Raw genomic sequence first — 25318 nt, 5'->3', positions numbered from 1 at the left:
TATGGTAAAGTTTAACGGGGGGAGGGAAAGTGAGTTGGACACTTGCCTGATGCTTTGTTCTTGGGCGTGCAGTAAGCTGAGTTTGGCTTGGGCGAGATGCTGATTTGTGTGATTGGAATAGTACAAGGGACTCTGAAGGGTCACGACCAGTTGATGAATCTGGTGCTTGATGATGTGCAGGAGATGCTGAGAGGTATGTCCGTCCCGGCTTGCGCTCCCTCCAACTCCTTCTCAAGTTTGCACTGTTATCCTGCATTGCACCTGCTGACGGGTATTGGCTACAGATGACGAAGGCAACACATCCACCCGCTCCCTTGGCCTCATAGTGGCTCGCGGAACACTGCTCGTACTTATAAGCCCACTGGATGGAAGCGAGGAGATCGCGAATCCCTTTAACAACCAGGAGGAGGACTAGCTGGATTAGATGGAAGGACTGAAAACGGGCATGAAAGTCTAGGGCTCGAAATGAGAAGAAGAGGGAGGGCAAGCAAGATCCAAGATCCGGTCATCACACTAATTGCTGTGAACCGATTGAAAGGTTTTATTCTAGTGCAGACTTGCCTGAAGATGGTATAGAAATCAGAGATGATGGCACTCGCATAGCGCCTATGCAGGAGTGGCCGCGTCAGCGCGAGAAAGCTGAAAAGCGCATATCGCTGAAGGATAGTCACATACTAGTAAAAGTTATGAGAAGGTTCCTGAAGGATTGCAAATTTGAAATTTGGATGATTGTGGATCGGAAAAGAGTTCATGCAACTGGCCATGCTATGAGCCCTCCTCCTACGTAACTCTTCCCCTAACCCTCCTATAACTTCACCAGGTGAAAGACTCCTCGATAAAGTCAACTGTAGCCCCCTCACCAACAACACCCCTGACAGCCCCCCTAACCTCATCCGCAAAAGCCCCTGGTCCACAAACCGTCACCACCGTCGCGCCGACCCTATTCGGCAGCTCCTTGCCCAGTATGACAGCCGGATTGCAGCGCCCGGGGAACATCTGCACAGTCTCGCTGCGGGAAACAACTTCTCTCGCACTCCTTGGCTGTGTAACGAAGAGCAGGACTTTGAGCACTTGCTTGCGGTTGCCCATTTGCAAGATCTCATCCATCCAAGGGCGGATCCATTCGAGGGTCTCGGTGTTCTTGACGGACCAGCACAGGACGACTTTTTGAGTTGCGACTGTGCCGGCGCGGTGACCTTGGAGCAGTTCGCGGACGTGGCCGATTTGATGGGTTATGCCTACACCAGCGGCGAAGAGAACGACTGTACCATAGGAGTGGAGGCGGTCGATACCACCGTAGGGTCCTTCAACCAAGCCATAGGTCGTTAAGACGCCGTTAGGAGACGCGCGAGCTTTGTTGAAAAGGGTAGCGGTCATACCAGTGCGTTTAGCAATGATGAGAGAGATGGTTGTGGAGGTGCGAGTTGGGAGCTCAGACATAGCTGATTCGACGTCGGTTTTTGTGACGGAGAGCTCTTCGATTTGGGGAGTGAGGTAGGGTGTTTGGCGTTCGTCTGACCAAGCGATGGAGAAAGGGTGATTCATCCAAAAGGAGACAGTGGGGAGGTAGAGGTAGGTGTGAGTGCCTGGCCTGTAATTCCATGGTCGGACTACCTCGATGCTGACTCTGCATGCTTCGACATCTTTGCCTGGGAGCGCTTCCACTGTAACTCTGCTGAATCGACGCATTGAGACGTTGCGGTAGATGATTCGGAACAAGCGAGCTGAGCGTTCGAGGACCCAAAGTGCGATCACCCAGTCGATGTATGACTCCCCAGGCAGAACGCCTAATCTGCAGTGTACTTTGACACCAATGATCGTGGCCACGGCGAGAACTTGATGGACGTGCAAAAAGAACTCATAAAATGCATGGCGAATGGTCGATGGTGCCTGAATCATAATGATACCCAGGGCCACTGTTCCAAGCAAGCCGTAGGCTAGGAATGGACTCTCTTGAAGATGTTTGCTAAGTCCCTTCATGCCGGCAGCGTCATACTCATTCCAAGCCCATGCGAGAGTATGTGCAAAAGTCTCCACTGCTACGACCCTGCCAATCCATCTGTGGAAAAGGTTGTATGTGTCGAAGCTGATGCGCAATAGCGGGATGAAAGGGCTGTTTCTGCCAGCGAGGATGACCAGAGGAACCATATTGACGATGGCAAGATGACCGGTTCTTCCGCGAAATTCGGCGATGCTCTTGGCTTTTGGCTGGCTGTAGTCGAGGAGAAGGCAGTAAATGGTGTTACTCAACAGATACGCGAGCAACAAGACCGTATGAAGCCTTGATGGAAGGGTTCCAACATTTATGGCCCTTGACAGCTGGATTTCTCTGTTATGTCTCTTTCTCCATAGCGGGGCATAGAAGACTTGCTTCTTGAGACTCGGCCATATCGAGGTCCTATCTTCCGACCAGTATGACTGCTGTAGAGATGTGGAATTGAGACTCAGGAGGTGCCGTAACTGTGCGTTTGCCATCTGCCCAAAACGCACACAGAGGATCACCAGGAAAAGTAGCCCTACCGAGAGCCATAGCATGTATGTGAGGCTGTCATCGAGTGGTATGTCAACTCCAGTAAGACCGTACGTGTAAGGGATGATGCTCTTCGCGGCCTCAGCTGCCGAGGACGACTTTGTGCTGTTCATCGGGCTACTCATGGTTTGCGAAGAATGCCGTAATCCTAGAAAAGTGTATTAGGTTGAATCGTATAATTGTGACCAGCACAGGTCAAGATCGAGGTACCAGACCTTGGATGCGGAGGAAGGGAAGCAGGAAGCGGGATTTGGTGATGCGATGGAGAAGCTGGAGCCTGTCCGCGGTGTATATCGTCGAAGATGGTGGATGTTTCGAGGTCCTTGTATTGATAGAATTGCAGAGAAGGATTCAGTTGTAGCGTGGAGAAAAGTCTATAGTTGAGAGAGATAATGGACAATGGGCGTTGTTGACAGACACAATGGCACTGTACCGATTGTCTTGTACAATCTTTGAACTGATTTGTTCACCAACTATGTTTGTCGAGACATAGATATTGAGTTTGTGCGTTTTTCATGCAATTATTTCTTCCTTTGTCACAATGAAGCTTGGCCGCATAATGATGATGACGACCACCGCCTCAGACGCCGAGTCTCGAGATGCACAGCAAGTCGAAGTCAGAAGCGAAGGGAAGTATGGTGAGGGTGCTTGGCATGATTAAGATTATCAAAAGAAGGTAAAGGTATAGTAGTAATTCATCTATGCAAGGTGCCCGACGTCGCGAAAGGTCTCAGCGAGATGAACGCGAAGGGGGGTGAATTCATCACTGTCGCCATAACACAAGGGCTATAAACATATTGAAGAATAACGAGAAGGTCTCACAAAAGTGAAGTGAGTGGATGTTGCAGCATTACAGTACCTTCACCCTACAAATAGCGCACACCTCGGTTCTGGCCTTATCCAATGCAGAGCTTTGGGATCATATGGTCCTCGTAGCGCCGAGATCTCAGCATCATATCCGCACCCTACGTTCTTCATGTTGCCTGCACCTCTAAAGTAAGGTAATGTCGAAACGTAAAGCAGGGCGCCAAGACGAATCATTAAAAGCCTGAAGAAGGATGCGAACAGGTCGTGAAACAAAGCAAGGACAGAATTGAAGGAAGCTTGAGTGAATGAATGGATGAAAGTCATTGTCGTCGGCGCCAAGCTTTGATTACTATAGAAGCTTACGCGTTTTGAGTTAGCTAGGCGCTTACCCTCTCTGATTGGTTGCAGATTGAAGCTGATGAAACTCATTGAGTTCATCGAACGATGATTGGTGATTGGTGATTGGTGATTGGTGAACCCAAACACAGTCATGTGCACGGTGGTACAGTATTTTACTCGATAAAGCACGGAAATTGTGTGGTTTCCCCAATTCCTGATTCTACCGCACCGAACGCTATGACGTGCCATTACGACTTGCCATGCACTCCATTGCTCTCATGACTTGACTCGTAAGCAAAAGGCGAGTGCTTCCTATCTACCGAGTTACAGCTAGGTAGGTAAAAATATAAACGATGTGTGGCGACATGTACAATCCAACTTCTATATAGCAGACTTCCCCAGACCAAAAGATCAAATGCAGGTACCGGCTGAAGAAGCTTGCGGAAGATCTTCGCCATTTGCTCATTCATTGCATGAAATATTGAACCCGTCTATTGTGGTCTTCTTCGTATGCACCAATCCAAAACACTCACTCGACTGTCGTTCATCGATGTAGCGCTTTTACTTCTTTTTCTTTCCCACCCCATCCATTTCGCCAAGAATAGCAGCGAAGCTCTTCGACGGGTCATGCACCGACATCGGCCTAGCTCCGCTTGGTGCCACTCCTGGAGGCAACGGCATTTGCTGTAGTCCAAGAGCCATAGGGGCCCGCCGTCGATCAGGTGACTGTGAGGCTGTTCTCGATCCCGGCGCTGATGGCATCACAGGCGGTAATAGATCATCAAGATCCGGCTCGTTCTGCGACTGGACATCTGGCACCTCACTGAACCCTGCCCACTTATCCGCCACCTGCCAGCAGTGACTTCGGCGGTAGATACCATCGACGCTGTGTTCAACAACATCAGCTGGCAAGGTCACCAAGGCTGATCCGCCAGCGATGCGGTAAACGCTCTGCTTTTGGCTCGCGCTCTCTTGAACCCATGGTGGGGATCCTTTGGGCACCTCACAAAGGAAGTACTCCACTCCCTTCGTCCATCTCGCACCAGGAGCGTCAACGATTACAAGGGGCAACGCTTGGATCACTGCATACATGAAGATCCACTGTCCATAGCGTAGGTCAACTATCTCTTCGATAGATTTTCCGTGCGCAGTCCTTCGCTCGTAGGCCATGAAAGCTTCGAGGAACGGTGTTGCCTTCATCGACTCTCGATTATAGGACTGCATGAGTGCTTTGTTAATCTCATCGTCCCGGAGTCTCTTCACACTCTCTTTCTTCTGCTTCTTCAGGTCAAGTGTGTCGAACCCTCGCCTTGTATCGAACAATGATGGCACTCGAGGGGTGTCGAATGGCACTGGCGGCTGAACTGGAGGAGTACTGCGATCATATTCATCCAAGATTCTTCGCAAAGCGCGTGGTGCTGGCTCTTGCGGATCGTCCGGATCATGGGATGGAATGTCCGCTGTGCGAGTAGTCAGGGAAGTGCGGTCCACCAGAATGTCGTAGAGATCTGAGAAATCTTTATACAGCTCCCTCAGTAAAAGACGATTCAGTCCGCTTTCCTCAAAATCGTTCTTCTTTGACTGAGCTTTTGGTGGCCAGGCTCCGTATTGATGCTTGTAGAGACTCATAATGTGTCTTCGCATTGACATGTATGCGCTCTTCCAATCTTTGAAGCGAACAATTTTGCTTTCGCTGCTGGTACTGGAATTTGCAATTCCGGCGAAAAGAGAAGGAAAGTCGAAATCCTCCAACCTCGTCTCTATATTTCGAACGCGAGTATAGAGATCCAGGTTTGCTCTCTCTAGCCTTTTTCGAGTGAGGTCAGTGATTAAGTGGAGCTTGGGGCTTTTAAGTCCGTTGATGTCGTCGTATTTTCCAACAGCATGCACAAATCCTTCGTTGTATAGATCCCAAGATTTCATGCGTTCTCCGAGGATCAGAGCTTCGATTGTCTTCTCACGACTTGATCTCACGTCTGCTAGTCCGAATTCCCGAATGAAGCTTGCGAAGTTCCCTGCCGCTTCTTCCCCAAGTGTAGAGCCATCAAGATTCGTAAAGTCGTAACGCTGCAGTACATCAGCAATCTTCAGAAAAAGAATGAACACCGATGCCTGTTTAGGCGTGGCCACCAAAGGCTGACCTGCGAGAAACGCAATCACGTTTCGCATTGTAACAAGCATTTCGACATCTTCATTTGTAGGTAGCGCAGTTGCGTCGCTTAGATCGACTTGCAGCGGTAGCGGAAGACAAAGGTGAATGTCTCTTCGTATTGGCAGTTCCTCAAAATAATCGCTAACAGACCGCGATCCTTTAGAGCTCTCTTGATTTGAGGACCCCAGCCGTTCTGTGGGAAAAAGTGTTGGAGCGTTGAGGGTTAGATGTTGGGTGCGCTCCATGAATGACTGTTGTTGCCAATCGTTTGCTTCCCGCTGGTTGTGTTCTTGCATTCCGCCATGTGCAGCGTATACCAACTTTTTGGAGGCAGCAAAGAGGGCTGAGTCAATCTTGAATGAAGGGCCTCTGCCACCTTCCCTGGCGTGTAGATATACCAGCGTATCGCCATGGTCATTCCAAAGCTCTGGGACCTGGAGAGCTCTTAGCTTTAGGGAATAATTCAAAGGAAGTACTTGGGAAACTAACCCTGTGGAAACTTGCTAGCGCCGAAAGATCGTATGGTATTTTCTCATTAGGTGTGACCATCCAAGCCTGCGTACTGTTCGCATTATTTCCTTCATCCTGCCCCGCCTTTCGAAGTTTTCCTGGCATCCAGCTCCTCCGTTTGGCAAGCTTTGCCTCTGTCGTAGGCGTGAGGGGACGATTCGTTGGTGTTTGTGGACGGAGCCTTATTGGAGATGCAGGACGTGAGGCTGGTTGAGAAGGAGGACGAGATGGAGGGCGACTGCTAGGTGGACGACTACTAGATCTGCTGTCAAATGGATTGCCCCTGCTAGCTGGTCTGTTGTTCGTTGCGTCGCCTCTGCTGACTGGTCTGCTGCCTCCGAGGGAGCCGCCAGGCGATTGCGCCCGAATTGGCAGTGGCTTGAGTAGGGGAGGAGGATTGAGTAGGACATCGTCGTCTTCGATGCGAGGCAGAATCGTAGGATCAAACGGGGGTGTATACCCAGACGACTGTTCGGTATGAAGATTCTGTAGGTGAGAAGTAGGTCGTAAATTGGGCAGGGATTTCCTCGAGAGATTGACGGAATTCCGCTGTTCCGAACCGAGAACATGGCTCTGTTCTCCTGAAACATGGATGGGACTTTGATTCTGCTCCCTTGGAGGTCGCGCAGGATGAATTGAGGGTGACATTCGAGATTCGCTGCTCTGGTCGGAGATGTTGCTGCCCATCGAGAAAATGGAGGAGATGCGCTTGGCTGCCATTGTTGCTGCTGGCATTCGCAAACAGAAGGAGAGTTTTAGGATTATACTGGCAAGTCAGTAGCTGAGGGTCCGGAGGTCCTTCGATCCTGGTCTCACGCACACAGCTTTTCTTCGAAAACGATACGAGGCTGAGACAAAGTGGATGTAAAAAGGGCCACGCGGCAGCTTGCCGAAAGTCGTTGAGCTCCCGAGTACTCCATGTAGTAAGACGGAGTCGACTGCCCAAGGGAGTGACACTGCTCAGATAAAAATACTGGTCTGCCAGAGAAAGGAACGACGTAGGCTTTTGTTATGTACTTTAGTTTGCTGTGCCCGTTCGATAACAAGGAAAATTTGACGACGCCCGCGGATTAACCGGAAGATCCGGGGTAAAAGCTCCGGCTGATCATCCCTATGAACAACATACATAGCAATGATGCTTCAGACATTGAATCATGCGGGTCAGATTCCTGCATTACACTCTATGAAATGGTCTCGTAATTCCTCAACGTCATTCCTTCTCACAATTTGCTTTGGAATACGGAATGACGTCAGTAAGAGCCACGGTCCAGTCTAGATCTTTACGTTTGAATTTCGACCTGCAGGATTTGCGTTGCATGAATTTATGCACTGCTCGCTGGGTCATAACGTCATCAAGCCCACCTTGCACCAAAGAAATCCACACCAGATCGCCGACAAGCCTTCTCTCCAGCTTCAATGAACGGATTGGGCCCCGAGATATAAACCCAAGTCCTACCCCCATTCCCCATTATCGAACCGATCGTCTCATCCATGTTAAGGCGATCGCGACCTTTTCCGGTTAGGAAGGCGCGCACCTCTAGCCCAGGTGTCGTGTTCACTACTGCAAAGTCAGATCGTCAATCGGATCAAAGACAGAGGATCCTTGCTTACCGTGCCAGAAAGGGAGATCGATAAAATCAGCCTCCCGCACACTCCACACGACCACACATCGCTTCCAAATGCTCGCCGCCCCTGAAGGTGCCAAGAAGCTTGAAATGGAAAAGTTTCGCTCTAACGGGGCGCCGTGTATCTTCTCATGCCCAAACATGGTTGTTTCTGGCTCCCAGGCCTCTATCGTGGACTGTCGGCGGAATGCTGCAGCGATGGCGATGGCTCCGGTGACGCCTGTGCCAGCGACGAGGCAGATGACAGTATCGTAACTTGCTGGATTAGCAGGCGTGAAGTATGGCCCTTCAAGCCGAAGAGTGGTTTGGTACTGGGTAGAAAGTCGCTGTCTTTGGAGATCTGATTCTTCCATCTTTTCCGATGGTGGCGACAGGTCTATTGTCACTTCATCAACGAGGTCGGCAAGTTTGTTCGTCCATTGTCTCTTTAGACGCCTTTCAGGAGTTTGTTCTGTCATGGACGTGGAGTAACTCGATGCTTTACTTTTGCGGAAGAGAAATTGGATCATAATGTTCTTGTCTGAGTCCGATGAAGAAAGCTTCTGTGAGGCCAGGTGCGTAATGGTTGTGAAAGGGTGGATTTCTCGTATGGAGGATTCGGTGTGGTGTATGTGGAAATGAGCAAGCGGAGAGTGACATGCGCAGCCTTTGAGTCGATTCCGTGGCAGTGGTACATTCAGACAGAACCACCCTTTACCAACAGCTACCAAAGTACTGTCCATCTTCCCACTCAGCTCATAGATCCGCATGCCCCAGTCGAGTATCCACATGGCTAATCCAGGTGCTGTGCAGTAGAACATCGTACTCGCGTGCAGGCAAATGACAACGACGGCTATTATCATCAGCAAGTGTGTAAAGTAAAAGACATTGAAATGCTTTCGCCTTATGACTGGGAACGTGGTGATGAAGACAGCCAGCATAATCAAACTAGTCGTGAACCCAGTGAAGATGAGCGACGCCCTCCAGATACCAAGTGAGGACGTATTGCCGGGCCAGACCTCGTGATACAAATATGTGGGGTTCAGTACTGGGAAGACCGAAGGTAAGTGGGCTAGGTTTCGGGCGTGGTTGTAGGCCGCGACCCATGATGCGTAGAGTAAACCATGGACCACCACCAGAGCGAATAGGACGTATGCCTGGATCATGTGAAAGGCATACGTAGTTGATGCTGACAGTCTGAAGAATGAGGACAAAGCGCTCTGGATGACTTCGGGGTCAGCAGTTCTCTTTTGTAATGAGAACCGAGGTGTGAAACAGGTTCCTAGGATATTGTACTCCTGCGACAAGTCTCGCTACCCGACACGTAGTACGAATCAGAAGGAAATGTTTTGGATGCGATAACTCACGTTTCTAGCAACCGGAAGTAGGACCATTCCCATGGTGACATCGCAGATACTGTCGACGTTCTCCAGTCAGCGAATATCCTTTATGGCCGGAAAATGGAATCATGAAAAACATGCCTGGACTACGGGAGTCCCGAAACATGCCTCAGGAACTCCAAGGCGTTCAAAGAAGGAAGTGCGAGGCTAGGGAAGTCGTACTGGCCTGTCAAGGCAACAGCGGCCACACGCCGATTTCCATTCATCATCCCACCCTGTTCTCCCCTGGTCACGAAGTACCCTCGCAGACGCAGCCACCATATCCCAATGAGGATGCCGTAAAGACTCAAGACCCAAAGGATGACCAGCACTCCGCTAATTGTCAAGGATTTTCGAATGATGGGTAATTGGTTGGTGTAAAGTTGTTTATGGAGGCTACGCCGTATAGATGGATGGAAGGCTCGCAGGGCCAGCATTGTGACGGAGAGGGAAAGCCAGCAGTACCAAACGACGATGTGAAGTCGCGCCTGGAGCGGAAATAGCCACTCTCCGCAAGTTCCTGCATAGCAGTGGTGATCGGATCGAAATGTGAGACCGAGAGATAGAGCAAAGGAAGCGATGAGACTTCCAGTTAATGGCCATAAGCAAGTCCTTGGTGTGATCCTTTTCATTGCGATGATGGTCCATTCTCGAAGGCTGGTCCATATGGACAGCCCCGTAAACTTGGGGGACATTGGCTATTAGTACCATAAAGACGCAGACACGCTAGCGGTGCGCTACCCTCTCGCCCTCCAAGGCGCAATTGATTAGGTTTGGTGGAGACCACGTGCTAAACAGACATTCCAGTTAGATCAAAGTAAATCAACATTGACTAAGGTATCGTGATATGGTTTTCGTTATCGATGGAAAGATTAACAACGTAGTTTATGCGTATATTTTACGGTGTTCATATATTTCATATATACTTATCAACCCCGTATTATGTGAGACGTCGGTTGGTCCGCGCTCCACATTCCGATTTTTCTTTTCAAGGCAGAATTTTGAAATCCTATCTGTTTCCGAAGGGATTCCTGGATTGCCGTCGGGTTCGTAGGTCAGATATGGAATCTTGACAATCCTTCGATGTTCACGTCCGTAAGCCTGACCTCGTGTGTTGGTGAAGCTACGCGTATGGTTGAATGCTCAAATCGCATTTGTTTGCAAGGCACCGTCATTCGTGGGTTTCCATCGTCCGGGTACACTGCGCAACGCACGAGCAGAACCCGTTATCAAGTCCTCTGGGAGCTGCGTCGGGCTGACGCCTTTTCATGATCCTCCGAGCTTGTCCAGCTCGAAAGGACTCATGCATGGTGGGTGGGGAGACGTCGATGAGAGATCCAGGCCATACAATAGAGCAGGTTGAAATGCAAAAGTTCACTCGAGGTCTTGCAGGATCATTACCCGTATGATCGGACTGCCTCCTGACGGGGGTACCCAGCGCCAGCGGCGGGATCTTGAAAATCATGTCAAATAGTAAACATATTGGAGTCTTGCTCTCAGCGACAGAGTATTGTTTCAATAAAACCATAGAATATCATACGTCAGGATACACAATAAGACGATGAAGAGCAGAGGGGTTTTCAAAGGGAAAAGGAGCTTGTAGCAAATGATCAAACGTTCAGATAGTAATATTGAAAATGCATCTCTTTTCTGCGACCCTTGATGCCTCGTCGCCTCGAAATGGCGATTGATAGACAGCAAAAGAACCATTTGCGGACGACCCACCCTGAAAGAAGCGGGAGCACAGGGATCCGAATGGCTGAAATGGCCGCCATTGTCTCTCTCGCATTACGTTGAAACTCTGCCGATCATCGCTATCAGCTGGCTCCGTTGCCCATATCCTCTCAAGCGCAGCAATCGATGATCGACTGCAAGACGCAGATAATACCAGGCCACCAACTGAGCAGCTCTGGAACAATAACGAAGGATCGCAAGTAAAGCAAGGCTGGTATGTCGAGAGTTCGGCGAGAGCGAGAGGATGCAACGCTCCCGAACCCAAGTAGAAAATGATTCCCTAATCTTCTACGAGTAATCTTGAAGGCTTATTATTAGTCATCCATCTACCAATAATCGTCACCCTTCACCTACTTTGAGACAACAACCTGATTCACGCATAAGATGAATGGTTCCTCCAAGCCTTGGTCTCTTATCGATCTACTGAAGGGATGGCCAAATCCGTTTCTGCTGCCCGCGGTCCAGATCAAGATAGCCTCCTCTATTGCTCTCTCCAATGCTGACATCTCCACCCCCGGTCTCCTTTACGGACCTGATGATGGATATGGACCGTTGCGAGCACACATCGCCGACTGGCTTACGCAATTCTACCAGCCCCTCAGCCGGATACCGGCCGAGCGAATCTGCATTACTGGAGGGGCCAGCCAGAACCTAGCATGCATTCTCCAAGTCTTTTCAGACCCGCTTTTCACGAGGAATGTATGGATGGTGTCCCCAACCTACTTCCTCGCTTGTCGGATCTTTGAGGACAGTGGCTTTCATGGTCGGCTGCGGTCTGTGCCCGAAGATGAAGAGGGGGTTGATGTTGAATACCTGAGAAAAGCGTTGCACCAAAGTGAGACGAAGGCGCAGGCAGAAGGCAACACGCAACCGGTATGACACAGGAGAAGATTCACGGTAGAACACTCTGCTGAGCTCGTCTTTATCAGACTCTGAAACCTACACGACCATGGAGCAAGATCTATCGGCACCTCATATATGCCGTTCCTACGTTCAGCAACCCATCGTCTAGGATCATGAGTCTCCAACGTCGTGAGGAGCTCGTCCAAGTCGCCCGCGAGTACGATGCTTGTATCATCACGGATGATGTCTACGATATGCTACAATGGCCCACGGACAAGACTGCCGTTCAGCCTAGCAGAGAGCATGCCTATCTGCCTCGTCTTGTCGACATCGATCGGACATTGGAAGGCGGTGCCGAAAGGGAGGGCTCTGACGGATTTGGAAATGCCGTCAGCAATGGCAGCTTCAGTAAGATAGCAGGGCCGGGGTGTCGAACAGGCTGGCTGGAGGGTACACAGAAGTTTGTTTGGGGGACTTCTCAAGTGTAAGCTTTACAGTGGCAATTACTGTCGACCCTTGTTGACATGCATGGTAGTGGATCGTCGAAGTCCGGTGGGGCACCCTCACAGCTGACCTCCACTTTTGTGTCAAACCTCATCGAGTCAGGCGAACTGCAGCGTCACATCTTCAAAACCTTACAACCTACGTATGCCCGGCGATACCAAAGCATGATCACGGCCATTGAAGAACATCTACTGCCCTTGGGAGTGCAACTACCTCAGACGACTCGTGACGTGGTGGGTGGCTACTTCATCTGGCTGTCGCTGCCCGCTCCGATGCAAGCCGAAGAGGTTGCAGTGCGTGCACAGCAAGAGGAGAACCTCATCATAGCGCCTGGGCCCATCTTTGCGGTCTATGGCGATGAGAAGGCAGTAGACCTCGAGAGGAAGGTCAGAGTATGCTTTTCGTGGGAAGAGGAGGCAATGCTGGCCGAGGGTATCCAGCGCCTTGCTCAGGTGATCGGCAGGATGCAAAGGAATCAGCGCCAGCAAGAGAAAGCGACACCATCCCCGCGAGAAGGAAGCAGCTTCCTGGTAGAGCGACACCGTTGAGCTCCGAGACATCTAATTTACCAGGAGGCTGTCTATTAATGAAAAGGAGCACAGAAGTCAATGCGAGGTACCGGACCAACGGCAGAAATTTAAGGCAATCAAACGAGTCCAAAGCATGGCTGGTCACAATCTCTTTGGGCGGCAAATCAGCATCCTCAGGCTCTCGGCAGTACCCATGACACCAAAACATTGTTTCATAGCTTCCAATGCAAGTCACCCTACGCACGAGCGCGCTGCTAGCTTGCGGGGAAATTTGCTAAGAAACCTGGGGTATATTATTCGCCGTTTTCACACCTGAACTTCCTAGCTTAGCTCGCCAAAATAAAAACTTAGTCAATCACGGTGTGGGGTCAAATAATGGGCTTCAGGGTTCATAAATCATGCGTCCATAGGGAATGACTTGTGCTCTTTTCTCCGGCGTGTCCTGCTATGCATAAGGATGATCGGAAAGAGATGAATCGAATGCAGAGAAGGTCGCCATGTAACGAGTGCATCCGTGGTAGAACAAAGCAAGAACAATGTCATCGTCGTCATCCATGTCCATGATCATTAGATTTGCAGGCCGAGCACGAAGGCCAAAATGTGAAGATCTCGGAAGGAACTCCGAACTGCCCAACTGGTTGGTTGCTCTAGATACCCTGCCTAGCGCGGGCGACTGCCGGCGCTTCAGACGAAATAGCCAGCCACTCAGATCAACCACATGCCACTTATTCAACCAAACTGATACTCGCGAGAACACTCGTTTCATTTCTTTGCCAGCCATTCATTCTCTGAGCTCCAAAGGACGCGCATGTTTTGCCTGCAGGTCTTATCGTTGTTTCGGAAATAAGGGTCCACCTTCATTTGACTGTCTATTGTCGCTTACTCTCAGTGCTTCCTAAGGGCGGTCGCCAGACTATGGTAATACTTACGGTTAAAGTTTCATAGCAAGTAGAACAGAACAAATCCGATGGTCACAGTGGTATTTCGGGCTTCTATTCGCAGCCTACCGCCGGCTGAGGGGGCACGAACCGGCGCAAGGTTCTCAACACTAGGGTTCATCTCAACCTCCATTCCTGAACACACAGCCTTACACATGACTGGTCCATTCTTACCCCGACCATCCCCTGATGCCTTTGAATGTGACTCGAATGGCCACTTGCGTGGGCAGCATGTCCGTCTCCTCAGTATGCGGATCAGGAAGGCCATGGCGGGGAAGGCGGTGCCTATATATCCAGGCAGGGCGCAGGGAGGGAGGATCAAGACCCAGGAGCTCTTATATCAAATCAACGCGCGGCAAACGCAAAGCCCCTTTCACTTGTAAGCTGTTTCATACCTTTTACCCTGCAATAGGCATTGCCCCATCCTCGATGCTATTCTTTGTCTTCATGACACATTCACCATTGTTCAAAGCGCGTTGCTTCCTAGACGACCTCTTTGTGTTATCTAACGCACAATCCTTTCACTTCTGGCACCTGCCAAGTCTTTCTTTGTCACATCTCCTTTCATCAACAACATCGAACGTTCATTGTTAACCCACAATTATCTTTGTGTCTCCTAATCATAACTACATCTCAGCGCTGGTTCGCTGATATCTTCTGACCTTAAGTCTTTCTTTTCCATCTTCACCAACCTTCACCACCGCAACTTCAACACAAAAGATCTCATCATCATGGTCCCCTTCTCAGCAGCAGCGCTGTTCGTCACCCTTCGCGTCCTCCTTCTTTCGGTCTCGACTTCACCGGTTGAAGCTGTGCCGATGACCTCCAGCGTCACCACCCACAGCAAAGTCGCCTCAACCTCATCGCCGTACTGGGTTGCCAACATCCAGCGCCAAGGTACTGTTGCATTCGGCGACGCGTCTTACAAGGTCTTCCGTAATGTCCAGGAATATGGTGCAACTGGTGATGGCACCACCGACGACACCGCAGCGATTAATAGCGCCATTACCGATGGCAATCGCTGCGGTCTAGGCTGCGATTCCAGCACAGTAACCCCAGCTATTGTGTACTTTCCACCAGGAACATACCTGGTTAGCGCGCCTATCATCCAGTCCTATTATTCCCAGTTCATAGGCGATGCTGTTACTATTCCCACGATCAAAGCATCAGCCAGCTTCACGGGTATCGCCGTCATCGATTCTGACCCATACACGAAGGGCGCTAACTGGTACACCAACCAAAACAACTGTAAGTTACATCTTCCGAGGCAATCCTTCCCCATTCGTGCTGTCTTATGAGTCGTCAGACATCTCAAGATTCCTCTGCTCATAAGACATGTTTCGCGATTCAGATTTCCCTCCCAAAAGAGTAATGCTGACTCTGACGAACTAGTCTATCGCCAAGTCCGGAACTTCGTCATTGACATTACTTCCATGCCTGCTACTACTGGCGCATGTATCCACTGGCAAGTTGCTCAGGCTACCAGCCTGCAGAACATCGTCTTTGAAATGGTTCAAGGTGGCACCAACAACAAACAAGAAGGTATCTTCATGGACAACGGTTCGGGTGGATTCTACTCTGACCTGGTCTTCAATGGGGGCAACTACGGCAGTAAGTTATCATTTTCTTCCTTCCTTCTAGCACATTTCGAGTCTGCATTACCATTCGTAGATAAAGAAACTTTTATCTACGAACGGGAATGCTGACTCCGAAACGTGCTGTTGAGACTGGTTTTCGACTCTTTACTCCCCAACCATGTCTAGTTACTCAAACCTTTATCTAACGATGGGAATGCTGACTCTGAAATGTGCTAGTGTTCGTTGGAAACCAGCAGTTTACTACCCGAAATTTGACCTTCAACAACTGCAACACCGCCGTCTATATGAATGTAAGGCACTTTTCCGAGTTCTTCCTTCATGTTCGAGAATTACTTTTCAAACCTTTATCTACAGATGGGAAGCTGACTCTGAAATTTGTCTAGTGGAACTGGGTATGGAACCTCAAGTCTATCACAGTCAACAACGTAAGTTTCCCAGTCCTTCCTTTCTCTAGTTATTCAAATAGTTGCGGAAGGGAAGCTGACTCGCGCGCGCAGTGCGGGGTTGGCGTAAATATGTCAAACACCCCAACCAACCAGACCGTGGGCTCCGTCCTAGTCCAAGACAGCAAGTTCGTCGGAACGCCAAAAGGTATCATCACAGCCTTCAGCACGACTGGCAATACTCCGACCACCGGCAACACGCTCGTCATTGACAATTGCGATTTCACCGGCAGTACGGACGCCATAGTCAGCTACACTGGGGAAACAATCCTCGCAGGTGGTTCCGTGGTCTCGTCATGGGCCCAAGGTCACGCATATACCACCGGCGATGACGGCTCTGCATCTGCCGCAACATGCGCAAGTGCGGCTGCGTCAGCCTCCAGCACAACGATCCAAGGGCCATTGACCGCAGCTACCAAACCCGCTATTCTCATGGATGACTCCAATATCTTCGAGCGCTCCAAGCCCCAGTATGAAAGTATCGCATCCTCATCTTTCGTTAGCGTGAAATCGGCCGGAGCCAAAGGTGATGGAGTATCCGACGACACTGCCGCCTTGCAATCAGCCATGAACAGTCTCAAATCTGATCAGATTCTCTACTTCGATCACGGTGCCTACGTTGTCACTTCCACGGTCAAAGTCCCCAGTAACATCAAGATGACTGGGGAAATATGGCCCCTAATCATGGCTTCCGGTACCGCATTCGCCAATCAAGCATCGCCAGCTCCCGTCTTCCAAGTCGGCCAACCAGGCGACACCGGCGCGGTCGAAATGAGCGACCTCATCTTCGAGACCAAAGGGCCAGCCCCAGGTGCAGTCATGGTGGAATGGAATGTCGCCGAGTCCTCTCAAGGTGCCTCGGGCATGTGGGATGTCCATATGCGCATCGGTGGCTCGGCTGGCACTAGCTTGCAAAGCAACACTTGTGCCAAGAACCCCAATGTCACGGCCAACTACAACGCGAACTGTGAAGGTGCCTTTCTTCTCCTGCACGTCACCACTAAAGCGACTATCTACCTGGAAAACAATTGGTTTTGGGTCGCCGACCACGAGCTTGACCTCGCCGACCACAACCAGATCAATATTTATAACGGTCGCGGCATTCTCGTCGAATCGCAAGGACCAGTCTGGATGTACGGCACCAGCTCTGAGCACAGCCAGCTCTACAACTTCGAGTTCGCCAATGCTCAAAATGTCTATGCTGGGGTCATCCAATCCGAAACACCATATATGCAATCCAATCCCACAGCCCTTAACGGCGGTTTCACGCCCAGCGACACCTACTTCGACCCTGACTTCAGCTCCTGCAACGGCGATGCCGGCTGCGAGAAAGCGTGGGGTCTGCGCATCTTCGCTTCCAGTGATATCCTTGTCTATGGCGCAGGGTTATATTCATTCTTCGATAATTATGATCAGACGTGCCTCGCTACCGAAAGCTGTCAAGTCAACAGTAAGTGCTCTTTCCCCTTTCTGACTTCTTCCCCTTTCATACCCTTGCCCGAGTTTTCAGACCTAGCAGAGAAACATGTCTTGCTCTTCAAACGTAAAATACTGACTCGAATGATTAGTGGTTAGCATTGAGTGCAGCACGGCAATCTACCTATGGGCCCTGAGCACCAAGGCGAGTACGAATATGGTCACTGTCGATGGAACTGGGGTTGTGAACGAGAGTGACAATATGTCTAACTTTTGTCAGACGATTGCTTTGTTCGAGGAGGCTTAAACAATGTTTGCAATTCGCGCGGTTGGGAGGAAGCGGAGGATTCGCTTTCTTCGCTTTCTACGTACATATTTCAATTCCCATGAAGTTTGCTTTTCGATTCAAATACATAGCTCAATATCTTTCGACTCTCATGAACTCAGCTTCCGAAACAGATTTCTCCGTTCCCAAGGCAGTGAGATATATCATTGCGGAGCGAAATAAATGGTGATTTTGAATAATAGAGCGGAGCAATGAGTAAGGAGTACATAGAGTGGAGTAGATAAGCTTAAGCAGCTTCGCTGATATGCCTTTCGTTGAACAATAGAGCGGAGCAATGAGTAAGGAGTACATAGAGAGGAGTAGATAAGCTTAAGCAGCTTCGCTGATATGCCTTTCGTTCGTGTCGCTTACTTGCAGCTAAGAACCGGACATTCAAAGTTTCGGCGCTTGTTGCCATGTATGGACGAGGACTGACGTTCGAGGTCGCCCCCGCGTTTCGTGACGAATTCGCAGCCGGTCTCACGCCATCTCCAATCTCCAGGCTTGCCGTAATGGGATCGCTCGTTCTCATGCCAAAGACGCTTTGGCAGATTATTGTAGTGCTCTCTCGCATCATTCTTTGTTGTCCATTGAACAGCCAGGAATACGGCAGCCAAAGGTCCTCTCATCGAGACACCTATTAATAATAGAAGATCGGACTCCCAGTAGTTTTTCGAAATAGCGCCAGTAGTCAAAATGGCCATCGAGACAAGTCGTGCAAGTACGAGCCTGATCAGATACGAGGGTTTCCAGCTCATGGGAGTCTTGCGTGGAAACATTTCGCCCTGCCTCGATTGGAGAGACAGTCGAGGCTGGCGCCTGTTGAAGTAGAACGGGGTCCAACACGGCTTCTGATGTCTCAAGGTTGCTTGGACGGCCATGGTGCCGATGCCGGCTGGTCTTGGCTTGCGATGGTGTCATTTCCGAGACCCACTTGAGCCAAGGCTCCTTCGCGATCCAAGTCTACGCGTCCGGCAGCGATGTCGTATCTTTGCGACTCTTGGGTAACCGTAGGGGTTATGCTGGCTCACGAGCTGCTGATTGTGCCATGCATGGACGGTGGTTGAAGGCCATTCTGCAACGTCGACTAGTTTGTATCATCCGAGAGGCTCATCATCGCTAAGCGAGTCCAGGTGCGTGGCAGGGTAAAAGTAGGTGTTTCTGCGCCCCTATGTCAGCCAGTGAAAGAAAAACCTACGCAACCTGACCCGTCTGATCACCATGCATGCCGGGTCCGATATCGCCCTGATCGACATCATCGGGCGGAATGATGAGGAAAGCCCCGAAATCGAAGTCATCGGTCCAATCAGGCATGTCGTTGTCCATTTCGAAGATTTTGGGGGTCATGATTGGGTTATAGAAAGGGCGCGGGGGCGTTGAGGGTGTGCGGGCAAATCCCTCGCTTGCGACGAGGCTGAGAGGTCGATAGGATGCAAGGCAACCTTGCAAAGAGTTGGCGACAGGGTGAAAAGAGAGCTGGGGGCGCGCGTTGCTTCTATGTTTGCTGTGTGGTAAGCAGGACGCCCTGAGTTAAGTGCACGGCGGGTCTCGGTAGCCTGTGACTTGCTATTGGATGCTTGAGACTCCGGATCTTCGAGCAGCTTAAACCTGAAAGAGGCAGTTCGGACGGGGCCGTTGTAATCTCATTCGGTATCTTCTAGTATTTTCAATCATATAGAACGGCTGTGCCAGTAGATAATAAGCGAATCCAAGAAATCTAAGATGCAGTCAACCCGAACAGCTTAATCGACTCCTCGCCCTCAACGTCGCCCCGCAAAAGTAAAGCACCCAGATCCCTCCCACACATGCCACCGTAAACGCAGCCAATAAGCTGATCCCCTGTCCAATTCCCAGATTCAAATACAAGGGCCTTGCAAACAAGATGGCCCCTGCTGCCATGGCAGATCTCGTGAAATCGTTGCTTGCGAAAAGACTAGCCGCATACTGCGGATAGGTTAATGGTACGTAGAGGAAAATGCACTGCAGGACGATGAAGACGCCAAAGGCATAGATGCCGATGCCGACAACGCTGACGATCCAATGAATGTGGCCGTTTGCGGTCCCACCGAAGAGGAACAGGCCAATTGGGAGAAGGAAGGAGCCGTACAAAGCCGACAAAAGGCGTTGTTCCGGAGGGCCAAAGCCATTGGCTTTGATATTGGGTTCGAGTATGAAATATAAGTAGCTAAAATAAGTGATGATGGCTAGGGCAGTGGCAACAGCGATGGATAAGAATGCCAGACCCATCTGTCCGAAATTCAAGTGATAGAGACCAATATAAACCAATGGGAACACTTCGAAGAAGGAGTAGTAGATTCCGTAGACCATGTGTCTATAGGGTAGATATCTACTGTGAAGTCTTTGTGCCAAGCCACGGTAGGCCTAATTGGGTCGAGTAGGTGTGTGTCAAGTACCTTATCTATCCTGTGATACTTGTCTCCTGCAGCTTAATCGGCCAACGGGCCACTCACCGACGTCTTCAGCCTGAAGGACACGTGGACGAATATCGGCCGTCGAGCCGAAAACGCACGCTCCTTTATTTCCAGCTCTGAGCTCTCAGAGCTCAAGGGCATAAGCAAGCGATATGGCGAGTGTTTATGACTACCGCGTACTTCGATCGACTGTTCAGGAAATCAGAGTGCTCTGCATCGATCCAGATCGCAATGTAAGCGATCATACTCCTTTGAGATGCGAATTGAAGCACATCTCTGTTCAGGATGTGCCAATTGAGCATTTTCTTGCCGTATCTTACTGCTGGGGCACCAGCAAGAAGCGTGCACCAATTGTTATTGATGGTCAAAATGTTACAATACCTCAGACCGCTGCCGTTGCAATTCGGAATCTTTCGAAAGTCTCTTCCTACCCGTTGTGGATTGATGCAGTCTGCATTGACCAGAACAATCTTCAGGAGAAAAGCCAGCAAGTTGCCATGATGAAGGAGGTATATTCGAAGGCTGTTTCAGTCCTGATATGGTTAGGACCTGCCCAGAGATCCACAGCTGATTCGATCGCCTCCATTGAGAAGATACATGAGCAATGTCTCGGAGCCATAGGTGGCTTAGAGCATCTCGACGCTCATCTGTACGGAAGTGACGGTTCACCTGGCTTCAAATACTCTGATGCGCCCTTGCCGGACTCCGACTGGCCAGCCTTGCAGGCATTCTACTCTGCTCAGTGGTTTGGCAGGCTATGGGTCATACAAGAGATAGGACTCGCGAAAGACTCCACGGTTTATGTTGGCTCCTTTTCAATCAGTGCCGAGAAAGTGGTTTTAGCGGCGCGCTGGATGGTGCATAGAAAGTACACACGCTATTGCGAAGGATTGGAGAGTCTTGGGATTGAGAGCGCATCGAGCATGTACCGACCTGCAGGTCGACCGCTTTCGAACCAGCTAAGGCGAACGCACAGAGCCGGCTGCAGGGAAGCTCAAGACAGGGTCTATGGGTTGCTTGGTCTGCTTCGCGAAGAAACAGCTTCAGCTATTGTTGCCGATTACACCAGACCTCTGGTCGAAATCTACGCCCAGGCCATCCGTCTTGCTCTGTACGAAGCCGGTGATCTGTCTTTCCTCCAATTTGCTGCATGGTACAAGAGCCTTGAACCGCGCAATACTAGAGCCAGACGTTTTATTCAATGGGTGAGCTGCAGCTGCCTGATGCCACGATACTTTCAGGATGCTCATTGGCCTTCGTGGGTCCTCAAACTGCACGGCGAGACCTCTGACGAGAGCGGAGCGTGTCGGAACGTGCCGATTTTTAATCGAAGCAGCATGAGTGCAAGCTTTGGTTTGCAAACCAGGATATTGGACAAATCCCTGACGTTGAGTCTCAGAGGTCTGACCATAGACACGACTTCCTTGGTTGGTCCAATGTTCACGGTCGATCTGCTGAAAGACTCTTCAAAGTTGGCTGAAGCGGTGAGGTGGTGCGTACAGCACGGTTGTCAAGAGCGTACACCAGAAGATGCCACTTATATGAAAGATTTAGCAATATGCTTGACTTGTGGATCCAACAAGGTCAATGCAGACGCAGAGCTAGACCAGACGCACACACAAGCCTTTGAGCTTTTTCTACAGGAGTGCCGGCAGCCTTCGACTGCCGTTGGACGCAAGATGTCAGGAAAGCTTAATGGGCTCTTACCTTGGGTTCCACGCCAGGATCCTCCATTGTATTGGCATGATCTGTGGACTAAAGCCATCAACCGGCGCTTCTTTATAACAGCAACGGGTATGATGGGCATGGGCCCGCCGGCTACCAAAGCTGAAGATCTCGTCTGCATGCTATTTGGGAGTGAGGCGCCGTTCGTACTTCGGCCAGTAGGTCATTATTTTGAGTTGATTGGTGACGCTTACGTGCGAGCCGGAGGAATGCCATGCAACGGAAAGGCGTGGAGCGATGCTGCCGGGCATGGTGTTCCAGCTGAGAATACTCGAGGCAATGATCTAGTACTTATCTTTGCGCGGACGCGCAAGGCGGAGAGGTGGTTCGACATCATCTAAAGAAACGTGCTTCGTGAGCTCGAACGAGGCAGATGGAAACAGCGTTCAAGTTTTTATTTTTAAACGTTCATTAGGGAGTTTCAGATCACTTTTTTTTTTGCTGTGGAATCGTGGAATATTTAGACTTTCAGCTATAATAAAATAAATTAATCTAAATTAATCTAAATACCTCTACTATTAAATAGGCTTCTTTAATAGATTTATAATAAAATCGCTTAATTATTACTCGAGAAAATCGTATAATCTTCTCTATATCTAATTCTTATATAGCTATATCTTATTTATTAAAAAAAGAAGTATATAGATATAAGCTATTCTATCTCTTTCTTATTAGTTATATAAAACGCGATTCTAGATATTAATATATATAAAAGAATAAGATAGAATTAAGTTTAAAAATCTTAAATTTATATATATAGCTATTTATTAATTCGAGGTTATTACGCTTTTTAACTAGATCGACTAACTTATCGCGAATAAATAAATTAATATTCGTAACTATTAAAATCTCGCCCTCCCGCGCCTCTCTTATTAAAAAAATAGATATATATTATTAATATATAGAATAACTTTTTTATTTTCTATTAGTATTTTGAGATTTTTTTTTTAAATTTTAAACCGCTATTTATAATTTCCGAATTTTTAAGAATTTTAAAATTTAGTCTTATAATCATTAAAGCGCAAGGAATTCAAATATCGCTCACCAAAGTTCGCTCATTAAAGTTCGCTCATCAAAGACCGCTTATTAAATTTACTCGACAGCTCTAATTAAAAAAAAAAAATTATAAATTTAATTTATAGACCTTTACTCGTTATATAATAAGAAGATAATTAATAATTTACGAAGTATTTATAAAGCAGCGTTATATAGAGTCGTAATTCTTTATATCTAAATTAGATTAAGCGAGTTATATTCTTTTTTAATATAATAATACTCGATAGCGAGTCTTTACTTATATAAATTTTAAGAGTTTTTAGTATATTCTTTAACTTAATCTTTTATAATTCTATATTATACGAGTAAAGACTTATAAATTAAATTTATAATTTTTTTTTAATTAGAGCTATCGAGTAAATTTAATAAGCGAACTTTAATAAGCGATATTTAGATTTCTTACTTATTAATAATTATAGAATTAAATTTTAAAATTCTTAAAAATTTAAAAAGCGTAAATAACGCTTTATAATCTTAAAAAAAAATCCTAAAATTTTAATAGAAAATAAAAAAGTTATTTCTATTATAAATAACGTATATCTATTTTTTTAATAAGAGATCTTAAGAGAGCTAGCGAGCTAACTTAGCTAGTCTAATTAAAGAGCGTAATAACTCTAAATTTATAATTAACTATATATATAAATTTAAGATTTTATAACTTAATTCTATTTTATTCTTTTATATATATTAATAATAACTTTAATTATTAATAAGCTTTAATTAAGATATAATTTAAGATTATATTATAAAAGCTAGAATATAATAAAAGTATAAATAATTATCGTCTCTCAGCTAGTTAATAAAACGTCTTAGAGAAATATATAAATAATTATATAAGATAAGTTATAATAGCTCTATTTTAGTTATAAGAATAATATATTTAATAATTTTTTAAAATAGAGTAATAATATAAGAGTATAGTAAATAATAATAGAGAAGACTTTCTCGAAGTAATAAAAAAGGCGGATAAAATAGATATCGTATTATTATATAAATCTAAAAGTGTATTTAATAATAAAAATTTCTTTAATAGAAAGAAGAGATATATAATTAATCTTTATAATATATATAACTCGTCGAAGAGATTTATCTATATACTTATCGACTTTTTAAATATTATTTATAATATAAGAGTATAAAATTATATTCGATTATATTAAGACTTAAAAGTCTACTTCTTAATAAGATAATATATACTCGTTAATAATATATATATTAATATAAAATACTTAATTTTATTATATAAAGCTTTATATACGAGATAAAAAAGAATTTAAATATTTAATAGACGGCTTTTTAGCGTAAGAATCGATATTAAATATATATTCAATATTTTTAAAAGAAGATAAAAGAGTCTTATCGAGCTAAGACTAATCTTAGTTAATAATAAGTAATATAAATTTATATATATATAAATTACTATCTATATTATTCTTTATAATATTCTATTAAATCTTAATAATATTTAAATCGAAGAAGAAGAATAATAAGTTGAAGATAACGATAATAATAGATATAATAATAAATTTTTTAGTCTTATATCGCTATAGCGACGTTAGAAATATAATAAGAGAGAGATAATAAGAGCTATAGTTCTTAAAAAGATATTTTAATTTTTATTTTTTTTATATAATAAGAAAATTAAAGTGAAGATAGAGATATAATCGTAAATAACGATATTTAATTCTTTTTAAAAGATATAGCGCGATAAATTAATATAGAATTTTAGTATTAGGCTTAACGCGAGTATATTTAATATATAAAATACATTTATTCTTAATAGAATACTTACGATATTTTATAAAACTATCTTTTAATACTTTGCGGAGAAGAAAATCTTCTTTATAAATATTTTCTTCTTCAACTATATTTTATATAAATTTTATATTTTTTTAAACGAGTAATAAAAGGAGATAATTAAATATTTATAAGAAATCTTATAATCTTAAAGCGTAATATAGTATAAAATTACTACTAAATCGACTTAAGTAGAGTACTATATATATATCTAACTTTACGTCTCTTCGTAAGTACTTTTAAAACTATTATTTAACTCTATATTTAATTATTATTCGAGAATCTAAAAACGTTATATCCTCGCTATTATTCTTTATATTTTTATATTTTAAATTAAAAATATAATACTCTCTTTTTACTTTTATTAATAAGAATATTAAAATAAGCTATTTTAGAGATATAATAAAGATTACGCTATTATCTTTTAAGCTTAAATTATTAATAACGATTTTTTCTATTTTATTTAGCAAGCTCTCTTTAATAAGAGTTATTTATCTTCGCTTATTTAAATATAGATTTCGCTATAATTATTCGTTCTTTACTAGATTTTCAACAACTACGGCGAGACTTCTCGATATTATCGCTATTTAAGTCTTTCGAGATAATTAGTTATTTAAATCCCTTCGAAATATTTAATTTATCTTTCGCTTTAAGAG

General features: G+C 46.5%; 10 protein-coding genes across 10 annotated transcripts; 6 read left to right on the top strand and 4 right to left on the bottom strand.

Annotated features, from left to right (window-relative positions):
• Position 1: 1 nt before the first annotated feature.
• Positions 2–415, top strand: HO133_006447 (uncharacterized protein; the record flags this gene model as incomplete). The annotated part of the gene is made up of 3 exons (XM_037297345.1): positions 2–29; positions 122–193; positions 285–415. 3 exons carry the CDS (start codon positions 2–4, stop codon positions 413–415), a joined length of 231 nt encoding a protein of 76 aa, XP_037147470.1.
• A 398-nt stretch (positions 416–813) lies between these two features.
• Positions 814–2655, bottom strand: HO133_006446 (uncharacterized protein; the record flags this gene model as incomplete). Its single annotated transcript, XM_037297344.1, has 1 exon — positions 814–2655. The coding sequence occupies one exon, from the start codon at positions 2653–2655 to the stop codon at positions 814–816; it is 1842 nt and encodes a 613-aa protein (XP_037147469.1).
• A 416-nt stretch (positions 2656–3071) lies between these two features.
• On the top strand, positions 3072–3322 carry HO133_006445 (uncharacterized protein; the record flags this gene model as incomplete). Its single annotated transcript, XM_037297343.1, has 2 exons — positions 3072–3168; positions 3222–3322. The coding sequence occupies 2 exons, from the start codon at positions 3072–3074 to the stop codon at positions 3320–3322; spliced, it is 198 nt and encodes a 65-aa protein (XP_037147468.1).
• A 915-nt stretch (positions 3323–4237) lies between these two features.
• On the bottom strand, positions 4238–7058 carry HO133_006444 (uncharacterized protein; the record flags this gene model as incomplete). Its single annotated transcript, XM_037297342.1, has 2 exons — positions 4238–6262; positions 6318–7058. The coding sequence occupies 2 exons, from the start codon at positions 7056–7058 to the stop codon at positions 4238–4240; spliced, it is 2766 nt and encodes a 921-aa protein (XP_037147467.1).
• A 490-nt stretch (positions 7059–7548) lies between these two features.
• HO133_006443 (uncharacterized protein) lies at positions 7549–9758 on the bottom strand (the record flags this gene model as incomplete). The annotated part of the gene is made up of 5 exons (XM_037297341.1): positions 7549–7636; positions 7701–7899; positions 7950–9162; positions 9310–9358; positions 9505–9758. 5 exons carry the CDS (start codon positions 9756–9758, stop codon positions 7549–7551), a joined length of 1803 nt encoding a protein of 600 aa, XP_037147466.1.
• Positions 9759–11439: 1681 nt separating this feature from the next.
• On the top strand, positions 11440–12950 carry HO133_006442 (uncharacterized protein; the record flags this gene model as incomplete). Its single annotated transcript, XM_037297340.1, has 3 exons — positions 11440–11928; positions 11985–12382; positions 12434–12950. The coding sequence occupies 3 exons, from the start codon at positions 11440–11442 to the stop codon at positions 12948–12950; spliced, it is 1404 nt and encodes a 467-aa protein (XP_037147465.1).
• A 1651-nt stretch (positions 12951–14601) lies between these two features.
• On the top strand, positions 14602–17634 carry HO133_006441 (uncharacterized protein; the record flags this gene model as incomplete). The annotated part of the gene is made up of 6 exons (XM_037297339.1): positions 14602–15118; positions 15263–15481; positions 15685–15758; positions 15852–15893; positions 15966–17361; positions 17480–17634. The coding sequence occupies 6 exons, from the start codon at positions 14602–14604 to the stop codon at positions 17632–17634; spliced, it is 2403 nt and encodes an 800-aa protein (XP_037147464.1).
• Positions 17635–18749: 1115 nt separating this feature from the next.
• On the bottom strand, positions 18750–18999 carry HO133_006440 (uncharacterized protein; the record flags this gene model as incomplete). The annotated part of the gene is made up of 2 exons (XM_037297338.1): positions 18750–18813; positions 18851–18999. The coding sequence occupies 2 exons, from the start codon at positions 18997–18999 to the stop codon at positions 18750–18752; spliced, it is 213 nt and encodes a 70-aa protein (XP_037147463.1).
• Positions 19000–19534: 535 nt separating this feature from the next.
• HO133_006439 (uncharacterized protein) lies at positions 19535–19833 on the top strand (the record flags this gene model as incomplete). The annotated part of the gene is made up of 2 exons (XM_037297337.1): positions 19535–19561; positions 19639–19833. The coding sequence occupies 2 exons, from the start codon at positions 19535–19537 to the stop codon at positions 19831–19833; spliced, it is 222 nt and encodes a 73-aa protein (XP_037147462.1).
• Positions 19834–20236: 403 nt separating this feature from the next.
• Positions 20237–22150, top strand: HO133_006438 (uncharacterized protein; the record flags this gene model as incomplete). The annotated part of the gene is made up of 1 exon (XM_037297336.1): positions 20237–22150. The coding sequence occupies one exon, from the start codon at positions 20237–20239 to the stop codon at positions 22148–22150; it is 1914 nt and encodes a 637-aa protein (XP_037147461.1).
• Positions 22151–25318: the final 3168 nt, after the last annotated feature.

This window comes from Letharia lupina, assembly GCF_014066315.1.
Source record: "Letharia lupina isolate WasteWater1 chromosome Unknown contig_24, whole genome shotgun sequence".
Lineage (NCBI taxonomy): Eukaryota > Fungi > Ascomycota > Lecanoromycetes > Lecanorales > Parmeliaceae > Letharia > Letharia lupina.
This window is presented reverse-complemented; position numbering and strand designations above follow the sequence as displayed.